The 14,722-nt window shown below is 44.2% G+C and overlaps 1 protein-coding gene across 6 annotated transcripts in view; it reads left to right on the top strand.

Annotated features, from left to right (window-relative positions):
• Positions 1-232: 232 nt before the first annotated feature.
• Positions 233-14,722, top strand: part of LOC139480329 (FYN-binding protein 1-like) — a 75,787-nt gene continuing 61,297 nt past the window's right edge. For 4 of the 6 annotated variants that reach the window (XM_071263387.1, XM_071263391.1, XM_071263388.1 and 1 more), the window contains exon 1: positions 379-1,524. In XM_071263387.1, coding sequence (XP_071119488.1) covers positions 1,417-1,524 — 108 coding nt within the window. In that variant the 5' untranslated portion in view covers positions 379-1,416. Of the gene's footprint in view, positions 1,525-14,722 lie in introns of all 6 variants that reach the window. The other 2 variants (XM_071263385.1, XM_071263389.1) reach the window with 2 other exon arrangements.

The following is a 14,722-nucleotide window of genomic DNA, read 5'->3' as shown; positions in this document are numbered from 1 at the left end:
TTGTGCTTTCGGAATATTTATATTTATAATTCAGAAAAAGTTTGCAAAAGTGAAAATTGACATTCGTTAACCGAGAACTTGCAAGTGTAGTAACGCCCGTGTGTTTTTTTTTATACCTAATACGACATTGATGCATCATCCTTAGCATCCTAGTCTGTTTGCCCCTCGTGGTATCGTTTAATCATTGGCTGAGATTTACTCGTGTCTTTCACTCACCGAAATTACTTGGACTGGCGAGCATAATAAACACACAGTTGCCTCCTACTGCCTCGTAAAATTAGCACTGTATATACGCACAACGTCAATCGGGCCCCCTCCCAAAGAAAATATGAAATGTATCCCTACGAGCTGGCGGAATAACCCGAGGGAGGGAGGGGCCGAATAGCACGTCGCGGCACACCGGGCCGGAGGGATGGCTGGCTATCGGAGTCGGAGCGGGGGATGCTCTCGAGAAAGAGGAAATATTTCGATGAGCGTCGACTTTCTCGGAAGTTTTCACATTGAAGAATTTCAAGCTGGTTTCACAAGTATTGAAATAAGAAGGAAACGACTCGTCAAATAGTGTACTGTTTACAGGGGTGAGCCTCGTGCTGTTAAAAGTGAATGCGGGAGACTTAAGTTGTTTGTTTTTTTCGTCCGTGTTTACAGCGCTCACCTTCTGGAGCAGAGGTTGGGTTTTTTGTAGCCACAATAATTGGATTATTACTCGTCGTCTAAACCCTCAGTTCTGAGGGATCGAAGCTCGGATTAACAACCCTTGAACATACCTTTTTGAAATATGTCATGCTATTTTTTGACAAAATACGTTTGTCAAAATATACACATTGCCAACAAGTGGATTAAAGTTCGGAGGATAACTAAAATATTAATGACCAGTTCAACAAAAGGATAAAATTGGAAATGAATGAATATAACTAGTGCTTAAAACGTTGCAGGATTCTTAAGTTCAACGACTGAATTCAAACACATGTGGGATGGGATTTCAACGCTGATGATATTATCACATGGACAAGGAATTGGAGCTTTCTTCGGGTCGTCTTATTGCTTATTTAATACGCGGCAGACAGAACGATAAACGTGTTTCAAGAGATAAAACTTCCCTATATCTCTCTCGGTTTCCTGCACGTGCAATCGCAGGCACCGTCCCCAGAACACCCCAATCACAGCTGCAGAGAGAACGATCTACGCCATACCATTCATTAACCCTGATGCCCCCAAAACAAAGACCACTGTTGCTAATTAGGTAGAGAGACGGGAACCCGAGTTCCGTCCTATAGCTCCAGTGCCAGGACCCGAACGTGTTCTCAGTCAACATTAATGAAAACAAGCACATAATGCGAAAGGAAAACTGAGTAAGGAATGCACGACAACTGCCAGCTCCGTAACGGTGTATGGTGATATTCCAATGAAGACACTATGAACTGGCAAAGGTATAACTACAAGGTGCGACTGAGGGACGATAGCTCCTGGAAGAGGCAGCACGCTCCGTGTTCCCGTCCGACTCCACCAGTGCTCAAGTCAAAGGTAAGACCTTCTACTTACTTGGCGATTAGTTGGACAGGTGAAGGTAACAGGGTAGTGAACAGGTGAAAGGGTTATGTCTGTATGACTGGGGCAAATGCCTGTGAAACCCTCCGACGGATGGCTGTGTACATGTAGGTAATACTTACTCTCTGTATTTGTTTGTGTAGCACTGTACACTAGAACCGCAGCTTATAATAACTCGGGGCTTCGCGTACAGCCATCACTGTCAAGGCTGTTGTTGTGAACCGCGATAGATGCGTGTATAGTCTATACGTAATGACTGATCAGTTCTCCAGCCAGTTCTTCGTTCAGCTCGGTCTGTCCGAAATGCAAAGTTCACTTCAGGGTTACAGCAGGTTCAACCATCAGCTATACATGCCACTACATGTTCAACCATCAGCTATACATGCCACTACATGTTCAACCATCAGCTATACATGCCACTACATGTTCAACCATCAGCTATACATGCCACTACATGTTCAACCATCAGCTATACATGCCACTACATGTTCAACCATCAGCTATACATGCCACTACATGTTCAGCCATCAGCTATAGATGCCACTACATGTTCAACCATCAGCTATACATGCCACTACATGTTCAACCATCAGCTATACATGCCACTACATGTTCAACCATCAGCTATACATGCCACTACATGTTCAACCATCAACTATACATGCCACTACATGTTCAACCATCAGCTATACATGCCAGTACATGTTCAACCATCAGCTATACATGCCACTACATGTTCAGCCTTGAGCTATACATGCCACTACATGTTCAACCATCAACTATACATGCCACTACATGTTCAACCATCAGCTATACATGCCACTACATGTTCAACCATCAGCTATACATGCCACTACATGTTCAACCATCAGCTATACATGCCAGTACATGTTCAACCATCAGTTGGCCCTGTATATACAGTCATATTGATTGAGTGTTGGCCCTGTATGTACAGTCATATTGATTGAGTGTTGGCCCTGTATATACAGTCATATTGATTGGGTGTTGGCCCTGTATATACAGTCATATTGATTGGGTGTTGGCTCTGTATATACAGTCATATTGATTGGGTGTTGGCCCTGTATGTACAGTCATATTGATTGAGTGTTGGCCCTGTATATACAGTCATATTGATTGGGTGTTGGCCCTGTATATACAGTCATATTGATTGGGTGTTGGCCCTGTATACACAGTCATATTGATTGAGTGTTGGCCCTGTATATACAGTCATATTGATTGAGTGTTGGCCCTGTATATACAGTCATATTGATTGAGTGTTGGCCCTGTATATACAGTCATATTGATTGATTGTTGGCCCTGTATATACAGTCATATTGATTGGGTGTTGGCCCTGTATATACAGTCATATTGATTGAGTGTTGGCCCTGTATATACAGTCATATTGATTGGAGTGTTTGCGCGTTTATATATATGTATATATATATAGTGTACACAGAGCATCGTGAAGACGTCAATGTATACTGGGCTCATACACAACACACAATACCCTCCATGATAGAAATAGATGTTTTTTGCCAACCACTGGTGTATGTATTGTCTGTCACTTTTTGTCATCCCTTCTCTTGTCTCAGCATCTGGCACACACACGCTAATGTTCCCGCTGCGATGCTCTTTCTCTGCCAGAACCAGCTAGCGTGGTGCATGATGATCTGTGTGCAATACAACACCCAATAGCGCCAGTAGCGCCGTATCTAGCCTTGCCGCAGTGTGGATGTGTACCGTATACACGGAGAGTGAGATGTGAGTGAGTGGGATGGTAGAAGGGTGAGTGAGTGAGAGGGAAGGGAGTGAAAATGTAAATAATTAACACCAGTACTGAAAAACATCGCAAACTCGGTGTCCTTTGGTACTCCAGAAGAAATCGTATCACCCTCTGCTAGAGACCAGCTAAGCTAACATTTAGTCTCAGAAATACAGTTAGCTTAAAAAATATCTACAAATTATAAATATGATACAAATGAAGCTCAGAACAATGCTTATTTTTTGTAGGATTTAGGAACGGGGCGATCTAGATTTGCCAAATCATTCTAGACTTGATTTGGATTTATTTTTTAATTTGTCCATATTGAGGGTCCATGGGACAAGCCAGTGTAGATATTTGGACAAAATGTTGATAAAGAATTCTCATATTTTCGTAATTCAATGCATCATTAAAGAGGCAGTCAGGATGTCCAGGTATCAACCCCTAATAGGCGAAATATTAATGAAGAAATAATTCCTGCGGAAATATTTTAATACAGTCGTGCATGCCTTAACATGATGCACTCATCTTCTTCCTTCTCGGTGAAGCCAATACCGGATGTGTTGATTGTGTCTGGATCGCCCAACAATCAGTGAGCGGGGCAGCTTGTACACAACTTTACTTGTAAACAACCGCCTGAGGAGGGTAATCTGACATTTTACTTAACATGTCACAGTCCGTGCCAAGTTGTCACAGAACACGTGAAGATTCGGGGTTGCATAGGTCGTGCTTACCGTAAAAGGCGATTATGCTTGTAGAGGCGACTAACGGGATTGGGTTGTCAGGCTCGCTGACTTGGTTGATGCATGTCATCCTATCGAAATTGTGTGGATCAATGCTCATGATGTCAATCACTGGATTGTCTGATCCTGACTATTATTTACAGACCGTCGTCATGCAGCTGGAATGTTGCTGTGACCGGCGTTAAACAATAAACAAACAAACAAATAAACAAACATTGTGGCACTGAACCCCATATTCAGGTCGTTCGTTCAGCGTGTCTAAAGAGGCGACTTATAATGGATGGTCAGACTCGGTGACATGTTTGATGGTGTGTTCGACGGATCGTGAATCGTTGCTTATAACGACAATCACTGCATTGTCTGGTCCAGATTCGATAAAATACAGGCCGTCGCCATGCGAGTTTTGTACTATTGCCTAGTGCAGCGTTGTACAGCCAAGCCAATAGACAACAGACAAACAAATAAATTATCTTTGAAAAAAACTAGGGATATTATTACCTATTCATGAAAATGATCGCGCACAGGTACACGTTTACACGCACACACTCAGACACACGCGCAAGCACAAACGCATACACATACAGAAACTCTCACTCTCCCACCCCCCCCCCCCCCCCCCCCCCCCCACCCCCCCTCTCTATATATATCTCCCTCTCTTTCTCACTCACACATACACACACGCGCTCACGCACGCACGCACGCACGCACGCACGCACGCACGCACGCACGCACGCACGCACGCACGCACACACGCACACGCACACTAACAAAAAATCGAGTCAGGGATGAGTCCGTCAGACGGCCATTTAAAACTCATTTCACATTAACGTAATATGTTACGTGTTTAATTTTCTGTAGTGCAACTATTAATTATAACTACCTAATGGCTGCATGTGAATACTTCTGTAGAAGTCATAAACACACGTGTTAATGCTACGGCGGGATGCTTAGTACATTGCTGAACTTATGATAATATTTTGTTGAAACAGTGCCAACATGTCTACGGTGTCGTATTAGATGAAACGTTGCTCCAGAAAAAGTCCCCCATGAGGGAGATGTTTGTTGTCTGCAACCGTAGGATCTGCTCTAATACATATCATGTGCAGGCAACCGCCTCCGTGGTCTAGTGGTAGAGCGTCCGCCCGGAGTGCGGAAGGTCCGGGTTCGATCCCCGACCGCGTCATACCAAAAAACGTTAAAAGATGGTACTTGTTGTTACCCTGTCTGGCGCGCGGCATAAAGGGGCTAAAACAAGGACTGGTCGGCTCGGAGTCAGTATACTGTGTCTGAGTGGGATATTCATGTTAAACAGCGGCATGGTATCTCAGTGAGCATCAGTCCGGACTAGTAAAAGCAGCCACACACACACACACACGCGAGCATGCACGTCGCGATATAAGTGCAATAATCTTGGACGCGACGTTAAATCCAGTTTCACCTCATCTCACCAGATGTGCGGGCTCGTGATTATGGATACAGTGTCGTTTTTGCAATTTTCTGAAATATTAGGCATTGGTATTTTGCATGTAACCTATTGTCAGGCGATGCGCGATACGTAGAAAGGACTGGAAGCATGGCGGAGCCTTGAGGGCCTCCAATATTTAATAGGCTACATTTAAATACCCGGATCTCATGATCATAGAGTTCTTGGCTGAGGAATGTATGCGTGTGTAAATGTGCGGCTGAGTATACATGCGTGTGTATATGTGCGGCTATGCATGCGTACTTGTGTATATTCTTCGGTTGTGTACGCGATCATGTGGAAATGTGCGGCTGTGTGTTGGTGCGTGTGTATATGTGCGTGTGTGCGTATATGTGCGGCTGTGTACGCGTGCGTGTGTTTATGTGCGGCTGTGTGCGTGTGTATATGTGCGGCTGTGTGTATATGTGCGCTGTGTGCGCGTGCGTGTGTGTATGTGCGGCTGGGCGCGCGTGCGTGTGTATATTTATCGACTGTGTACGCGGTCGTTAGTAAATCTGCGGCTGTGTGCGCGTGCGTGTGGATCTGTACGCCTGTGTGTTCATCCGTGTGTATATGTGCGACTGTATGTGCGGGCGTGTGTATATGTGCGGCTGTGTGCGCGTGCGATTGTATATGTGCGGCTGTGTGTACGTGTGTTGTATCATACTTGAATGGGGTACGACATTTATACATATTTACATGTATTTAGCATGGTGGATTATTCCTGACATTTCAACAGCTAGTCTGTTTACATGCTACTGACGTGTTACATTACGTCCTATCTGTTTACTATTCCCTTATAGGAAAAAGGATGGTCCGTTTTACGTTCAGTGCTATATGTACCCACTGACTGCATGATTTCACTCATCAGGTCCGTAGATATGAGTGAATTGATGGCATTTTCCGTCAGCCAATCCAATAAGCGTTCTTCCGGATTGAGTGATGACAATAAAACATGGGATATTGTCCTACTCTTAACACAATGCATTTTGGGCCATGAAGCATTTTATTTAAAAAAAATATTTATATACAATTGAAATGTAAAACTGTTCAAGTGTTTTCTGTAAAGAGAGCTAAAACGATGCAAACATATCAAACAGATCAAACTTACGACCAAAATAACTTTACCATAGTTTAAATCCACTCAACAGTAAACTACGGTTATAACGAACACGCTTAAAACGAACTGACGGATATAACGAACTTACTTTTTGGATCCCGACTATTTGCTGTGGTTATGCTGTTTTAATGCTTATAACGAACTACGGTTATAACGAACTAACATTAGTAGTCCCTTTGAGTTCGTTATAACCGTAGTTTACTGTAGTTTCAAAAACACAAAACTATTTTTTTTTCAAATATTGTGTGATAACACTCACAGAGTATTTGTTGCTATAACTCCATTATTGCTCACTGTTATGACGGGCCAAGTATGTATTATTGTATGACTATTAGTGCTTAATATTATACAGTATTATTACTCTAGTAGTGACTGCTATTATAACACCAGATGTATATATTGATCAATCTTTGTCTGACTCAGAGTCGATTACCTAAATCGATTATATTAAAATAGGAAATTGCTGACTGCGGCGGTTAACAAGACACAAAACAAGCGAGCTACCATAGCATGTTGTTTTCACCCCAATAATTATTACTATGTACTATTTACGGACAAGTAGTGTACACTCCCAACACAATGAATTCATGGTACCCAACTAGTGTAGACTGTACGGACATAACCAGTACACAACACGACACCAAGATGCAGTACATGTTGTTCCACCATCAGCATCTGAATGTTCACTATCGAGTCCCTCTTCCTTATTCGTTTAAGTATGTGAGTGAGTATGTTTTTACGCCGTTTTAGCAATATTCCAGCAATATCATGGCAGGGGACACCAGAAATGGGATTCACACATTTTACCCATGTCGGGAATCGAACCCGGACACTCGGCGTGACGAGCGGACGCTTTATGTGAGTATTGGTTTACGCCGCAAAATCAAGCACTTAATCGCCAACAAGGAACACAAATCCGAGTGCACGCCACATTTGCTTAAAATAGTGAGTATGGTTTTACGCCGCTTTTAGCAATATCCCAGCAATATCAAGGCGGGGAACACCAGAAATGGGCTTCACACATTGTTCCCATGTGGGTAGTCGAACCCGGGTCCTCGGCGTGAAGAGCGAACGCTTTAACCACTAGGGGTACTACCCCATCGCCCTTATTCGTCTGAAGATTGGTAACATTTGGATTCCAAGCTATCCCCCCCCCCCCCCCACCCCCCCACCCCCCCAGCCGGTGTATGTGGGAGTGAGTCTAAGACACCATGACATGAAGATAAGGGCGGGTCCACGGGCACTGTTTACAGTGGACTCACATTTAAACCTGTCATTTTTAAAATACGATTACATGGCTTAAGCGAATGTCATGTAAACACCGAATTCCTGTATTAGATGTTTCTCACGGACAAAGACAGGCTTCATATTTGCAGGTGCGCTAACTATTTTACTGATCTGTAAATAAGGAGTTGTGAACTGCACCCAGTCTGTGCCAGATTGCAGAATATCGCGGCTATTTCACACTGGCCGCTTTGTGGGTTGTCTCTGGTTGTGTTCACGTGACACTCTGCACATTTCTAGCAGCACATTCTGTAGCAGTGTATCCTGTTCGCATTCTGTGCGTTATGCTGCGTTAAACTAAAATACGTTACTCGGCGTGACCATGAGCTTTTTTTTTTGTTGCTTTTTTTTATTTTTGTGTGTGACCATCCATGAGCTTGTGTGTGTTTTTTTAATTTCAAATGTGATGATAGAGATTTCCTTGATCAACCCAATTTTAAAAAAAATATGAAAGAGTTGAAAGATCGTAAATTTCGTGGTTTATGCCGACAGCCTGAAATGCTACAAAATAGGTCTGTGCGTATTATACACGACAGATATATTTTTCCAGAATTTAATTGCCCGTAATTAAGGGTGCATATAACACACGATTGCGTATTATACACGAATAAATAAGTTGTACATTTGTCGGAAGGGTGCTAATTTGGATTGTTCACTAGCGCTTATTAGAGCGGGAAGCTTATTACGTCGAATACAGTAACACAATTGTTTTCGTGAGTAGTTCGTTGACAGATGCTAATATCACCAACTGATGGACTATCATTGAATATATATGGTAATACTATGCTGGTCCTGGTGATGGGACGAGTCCATATTTACTACCCGGGTAGCCGACCCCCTATTACCCGTCCCTACCTTGGTACCCAGTGCAGGTCCCAAGAGTTGGGAACAAAATGTCTGATTGGGAATTGTTTTACCGGAGCCCTGGCAAAAACTATTTAGATATATGTATAAAAAAATCAGATCAAGGGTACACTGAAGTTGACTGAAGCTTTATCTATACTCAAACATATACCAGTCAAAGGAATGTGTGCATCGTCAGAAAGAAATGCGAACATTAGCGACTTGTAGTGTAACCGCTGAGCTATAGTGAGTTTTTGTCATTAAACAATATATCATGTGACTAACCACTGGTCCGGGTAGTCCTGTGGGTACCCAGGTTCTACTCAGGACCCACCTGACCCGAGTACCCGAGTTACCCGTCCCAGCCCTAGTATTGAGACTTATTGCCAGCTTATTCTAAGCAAAGGGGCGGTCGGGTAGCCTAGTGGTTTAAGCGTTCGCTCGTCACGCCGAAGACCCGGGTTCGATTCCCGACATGGGTACAATGTGGGAAGCCCATTTCCCAGCCGTGATATTGCTGGAATATTGCTAAAAGCGGCGTAAAACCATACTCACTATTTTAAGCAAATGTGGCGGGCACTCGGATTTGTGTTCCTTGTGGCGATTAAGTGCTTGATTTTGAAGATACGTTACTCGCACCTCATGTGAGGGATGGTATTTGCACCATTTGATAACGGTACATTATCTACACCTCCAAGATCGAGTTCACGCGGGTATGAAGCAGCTGCTCTAACGAGCGATAACGTATGACAGTTCCACTGATAAACCAAGTATGGCGAGTTCAAGGGAGCAAGGGAGTTAACTGACTATACATATGCCAGTTTCGACGCGGTAACTGCACTTTAAGAGGCAGTTAACTCCCTTGCTTCGGGAAGATGAGGTGAGGTGGAATGGTGTTTAACGTCGCGTCCAAGATTATTGCACTTATATAGCGACGTGCATGTACGTATGTGTGTGTGGCTGATTGTACTAGTCCGGACTGATGCCGATTTATAGTGCTAGCTCACTGAGATACCATGCCGCAGTTTAACATGAATACCCAACTCCGACACAGTATACTGACTCCGAGCCGACCAGTCCTTGTTTTAGCCCCTTAATGCCGAGCGCCAGACAGGGTAACAACAAGTACCATCTTATAACGTCTTATGGTATGACGCGGTCGGGGATCGAACCCCGGACCTTCCACTCTCCGGGCGGACGCTTTACCACTAGACCACGGAGGCGGTCTCGGGAAGACGAGTAATAGAGGATGAATGCTTTTTGCGCAGCAGTAAGTGGAATTCCCATCAATCCAACCAGAGGTTGATAGAATGAACAACGATCTACATAATCGGGAAACTACAAACCACCATCGGTCAGGTCACACTATCACGTGTTCTGCCCGCATTGTTAGCGAGTTCTGTTGACGCCGCCTCGGCGGGGGTGGGGGTGGGGGTGGGGGGTGGGCGGTGGGGGTGGGGGGTGTGTGTGTTTGGAGCTGGTGGCACCAAGAAAAAACTAGATTCACACATTACAGCTATTAGGTGGCTCGAATGTTGACCTTCGGCATAGCGAGCAAACGCTTAACCGCGAGGCCACTACACCACATCGATCGCCATGCGAGAACATCAAGACAAGTGCTTGTGGCATTTGGGTGCTGACTTAATTCGAAATAAACACAGCATGGGCCAGCGGGTCGCGTCACGCTAAAGACCCGGGTTCGATTCTCACCATGGGTACAAATCCCTTGCTTTGTGTTTCCTGCAGTGATAATCCTGGTGTTTCGTTAAAGCGGCGTTCTCACTTTGTCACTGACTCGTCAAAGTTAACCATTCATTTTTTAAATCTCAAATCTCCACCGACGGTGTTACAAGAGTATATCTTTATGACAATTACAAAACGATAAATAACATGATCGCAGTGGCGGTACGTTTTGCGTTTAGTTATAATAGTGAGGGGTCGGTCGGGTAGCCAAGTGGTTAAAGCGTTCGCTCGTCACGCCGAATACCCGTGTTCGATTCCCGACATGGGTACTATGTGTGAAGCCCATTTCTGGTGTCCCCCGCCGTGATATTGCTGGAATATTGCTCAAATCGGCGTAAAATCACACTCACTCACTCACTCACTCACTCTAATAGTACGATATACAATATATTGCACAAACATAGAAACATTTCAAACACACAAGAGGTCCTTGTATTTAGACACGTTAGGCCATTTATATAATTAGATTAATGGGATATATTTAGATCTAGACTTTACAACGGCGTAAAATTTGAATAGAGAGTGGAATTCCTCCCAATAGAACGAGTTAACGTGAAAAGACGCAGATCAACTCAAGCAATCAAGCATTACTCACCAGTGGTTAGGTTGACTTGGTTGATGCATGTCATCGCATCCTAACTACGCTGTCCAACTACGATGCTCATGATGTTAATCACTGGATTGTCTAACCCAGACTCAATTAAAGCTAGAATATTGCTGGGTGCGGAATTAAACAAAAAAACAAACAAACACTGTGGTATCCATCGCAAATACAACAAACGATTTTACCTTTCGCCAGGACCCGTGAGGATCCGGGGTAGAATAGGTCTTCAGCAACCCATGCCTGTCGTAAAAGGCGACTATGCTTGTCGTAAGAGGCGACTAACGGGATCGGGTGGTGAGGCTCGCTGACTTGGTTGATGCAAAATAACATGTCTCACATATATACATGTACAGGTGTATATATGACGTTTGCAATGACGGAGTGTACATTTTGTCCCGAGCGCCTGGCATACTATAAAATGCGTGACGCTTGTTTGTTTCGTTGTTTGTTTTGTTGTAACTGAAAAAACCTTCCTCTCTGTCAACAAACACGACAAACAAGGAAGCAGCCATACTTTTCGCCGTTATCTCAATATTTACCTCCTCCAAACGCATGCCTCGGCTGGTGAAACTCTCCGAAAATTCAGCATAGGTTATTTTGGAGCCTATTTAACAAGGGCTCCCGTACATGTTAGCCTTGGAATAAACTGTATTGACATTCCGAACAAATAAACATTATTTTTGGTTTCATAAATAGAAGGTTGTATCGCTGAAAGGGGAGGATAGAGACTGAAACGAGAAGCAAAATTTGGTATATTCATTACATATCTACGCATTGTAATATCATGTGTGATGCGTGCTAACTTGCAAAAGGATACCGTTGCTGATGTAACACGTTGCTGTGAGTTATACAGCATCAGGGCCAGATGTCGGGACACTTTTACATAAACCTGGATATATATCGGTGAATGTTTAATTGGATACAGGGAAGAGAATAGATGACATAAAGAGCATCTGTCTGTGTCTCCTAGTGATCTGCGTCATTGTAGACCAGGAGGTAGGAAGTGTTTCTTATGCACTTCTTGGTTTAACACCACGATGGCGATGTACCGCGTTCGGGAAGAGCCGAGAGACAGTCTGGAGTAAACGCGGGACTCTTATTCTATTCATTCAGGTTAGTTACGGCCTATCATAACTATACACACTAGTTATCATATTTATTATAATTAATACAGCTATCCCGTGAAGATTACGGGTTCGAATAGGTCTTCAGCAACCAACGCTTGTCGTAAAAGGCTACTATGCTTGTCGTAAGAGGCGACCAACGGGATCGGGTGGTCAGACTCGCTGACTTGGTTGATGCATGTCATCGTATCCCAATTGCGAGGATCGATGTTCGTGATGTCAATCACTGGATTGTCTGTCCAGACATGATTATTTACAGACCACCGTCATATAGCTGGAATATTGGTGAGTGCGGCGTTAAACAACATACACACCTAAAACAGCTTCAAAAAGTACTTGATGCCATTAAACTTGCTATAGGGACCCGAGAGAGAAAAGGCTGTTTCACAGTTGATGTGTATAAGGCATGGCTATTTGATAAAACTATCTAAAAACTAAACAGCTTCGCAACTTTCACTTTTATCACATACCTTAATTTATATCCTGGTTCAAAGTCACAATTGTTGGTTGAAGGTATATATGAGTCCGTATTATTTTTTTACAAACTGAAATATTAATATACAAAGCCACATTCGTTGTAGTTCCCTTTATGTTAATATTATTTCATGAAATGATAACGATATCATTGTAGAGCTGTTCGAAACTTTAACTGTGTGTCACAGCTTATCACCAGGATAATCAAATTTTTATCAAAATAACTTCAAACCAGGATCCTTTCTCAAATGAAACTTTTTTTCAACGAAAGCAGGGATATGTCATGTTGTATTATATGCATGTAAAACTCATCGCCCAGTAAAACCCCGTTAGTCCGAAAACCTCGTTTGACCGGAAACTCCGTTAGTCGGGACACTTCGTTTTTCCAGAAACCTCATTATTCCGGAAACTCCATTATTCCAGAAACCTCGTTATTCCAGAAACCCCATAAGTCCAGAAACCCAATTATTCTGGAAAGTCCATTATTCAGAAACCTCGTTATAACAGAAACCCCGCTATTCTGGAAACCCCGCTAGTCCGGAAACTCCGATTTCTGGACGTGTTGTTGGGGACTCTCATCTATACCCAAAGGAATAGAATTCCGTACCCAAGATATGTGTTAGTCCGGAGGAATCCACTGGTTGAGGTACCGTCCGAACCAATGTTTCACTCTTTCTGCTTTACACAAAAAAGTTTTTAAGTTGACTGTGGGCGTGTGTGTGACGCTGTGATTTGTGTGCCGCGTAAAACGTTCGCTCGTCCATTTAGCTCAACTGGGGAAGGCCATATGACCTCTTTTGGGTTTGTCCATCCGTTAATTCACCTTGACAGCCACTGAGCCTATGAACCATCCCCTTGACAACCACTGAGCCTGTGTACCACCCCCTTGACAACCACTGAGCCTGTGTACCACCCCCTTGACGACCACTGAGCCTGTGTACCATCCCCTTGACAACCTCTGAGCCTGTGTACCATCCCCTTGACAAACCTCTGAGCCTGTGTACCATCCCCTTGACAACCTCTGAGCCTGTGAGCCATCACCTTGACAACCACTGAGCCTGTGTACCATCCCCTTGACAACCTCTGAGCCTGTGAGCCATCACCCTTGACAACCACTGAGCCTGTGTACCATCCCCTTGACAACCTCTGAGCCTGTGACCCATCACCTTGACAACCACTGAGCCTGTGTACCATCCCCTTGACAACCTCTGAGCCTGTGAGCCATCACCTTGACAACCACTGAGCCTGTGTACCACCCCCTTGACAATCACTGAGCCTGGGAGCCATCACCTTGACAACAACTAAGGCCTGTGAACTACCCACTGAGCTACCACCGAGTCTGTGAACCAACCCATTTAGCAACCCACTGCACTTATATAGCGACGTGCATGAACGAGTGTGTTGAGCTGCTTGTACTAGTCCGGACTTCTGCTGTTTGCTCGTGCCAGCCCACTGTAATACCATACCTCAGTCTAACACGAATACCCCACTCATACACAGTATACGGACTCCCAACCGGACAGTCCCTTGTTTTAGTCCCCTAATACCGAGCGCAAGGCAGGGTAACAACAAGTACCATCTTTTAACGCCTTTTGCATGAAGAGGCCAGGGCATCGAACCACCGACCTTCCGCTCTCGGGCAAAACGCTCTACCCACTAGACCACGGAGGCTGTCATTAGCAATAGTAACAGTGATAGTAGCAGTAGGAGCAGTGGTGGTAGAAGTAGTGGTAGTGGTGGTGGTAGTATAAGTTGTACTTAGTAGTTAAAACGCTAGACTCCGCGCCTGGACAGAAAACATAGGCACTCTCGATAACAGTCTATAGGCCCTTCAAGAGGGGGTCACAGTTGGCCCAGTCGTCTAAGGCGCCGCGATTCGCTGTGCAGAGTTGCGTCCCTTGGGCACGCCAGAAACCTATGATTGTGGGTTCGAATCCCGGTTCGCCCCGATTATGTTTCTAGGTTTGTCAGCACCATACCCGTGCTCGTGGGTTTCACCGAAGTGGTAAACGTCT

The sequence above is a fragment of the Haliotis cracherodii genome, unplaced genomic scaffold (genome assembly GCF_022045235.1).
Source record: "Haliotis cracherodii isolate W230 unplaced genomic scaffold, xgHalCrac1.p SCAF_4, whole genome shotgun sequence".
NCBI lineage: Eukaryota > Metazoa > Mollusca > Gastropoda > Lepetellida > Haliotidae > Haliotis > Haliotis cracherodii.
Note: the sequence above shows the minus strand (reverse complement) of the source record. Positions and strands in the feature narration are given on the sequence as shown.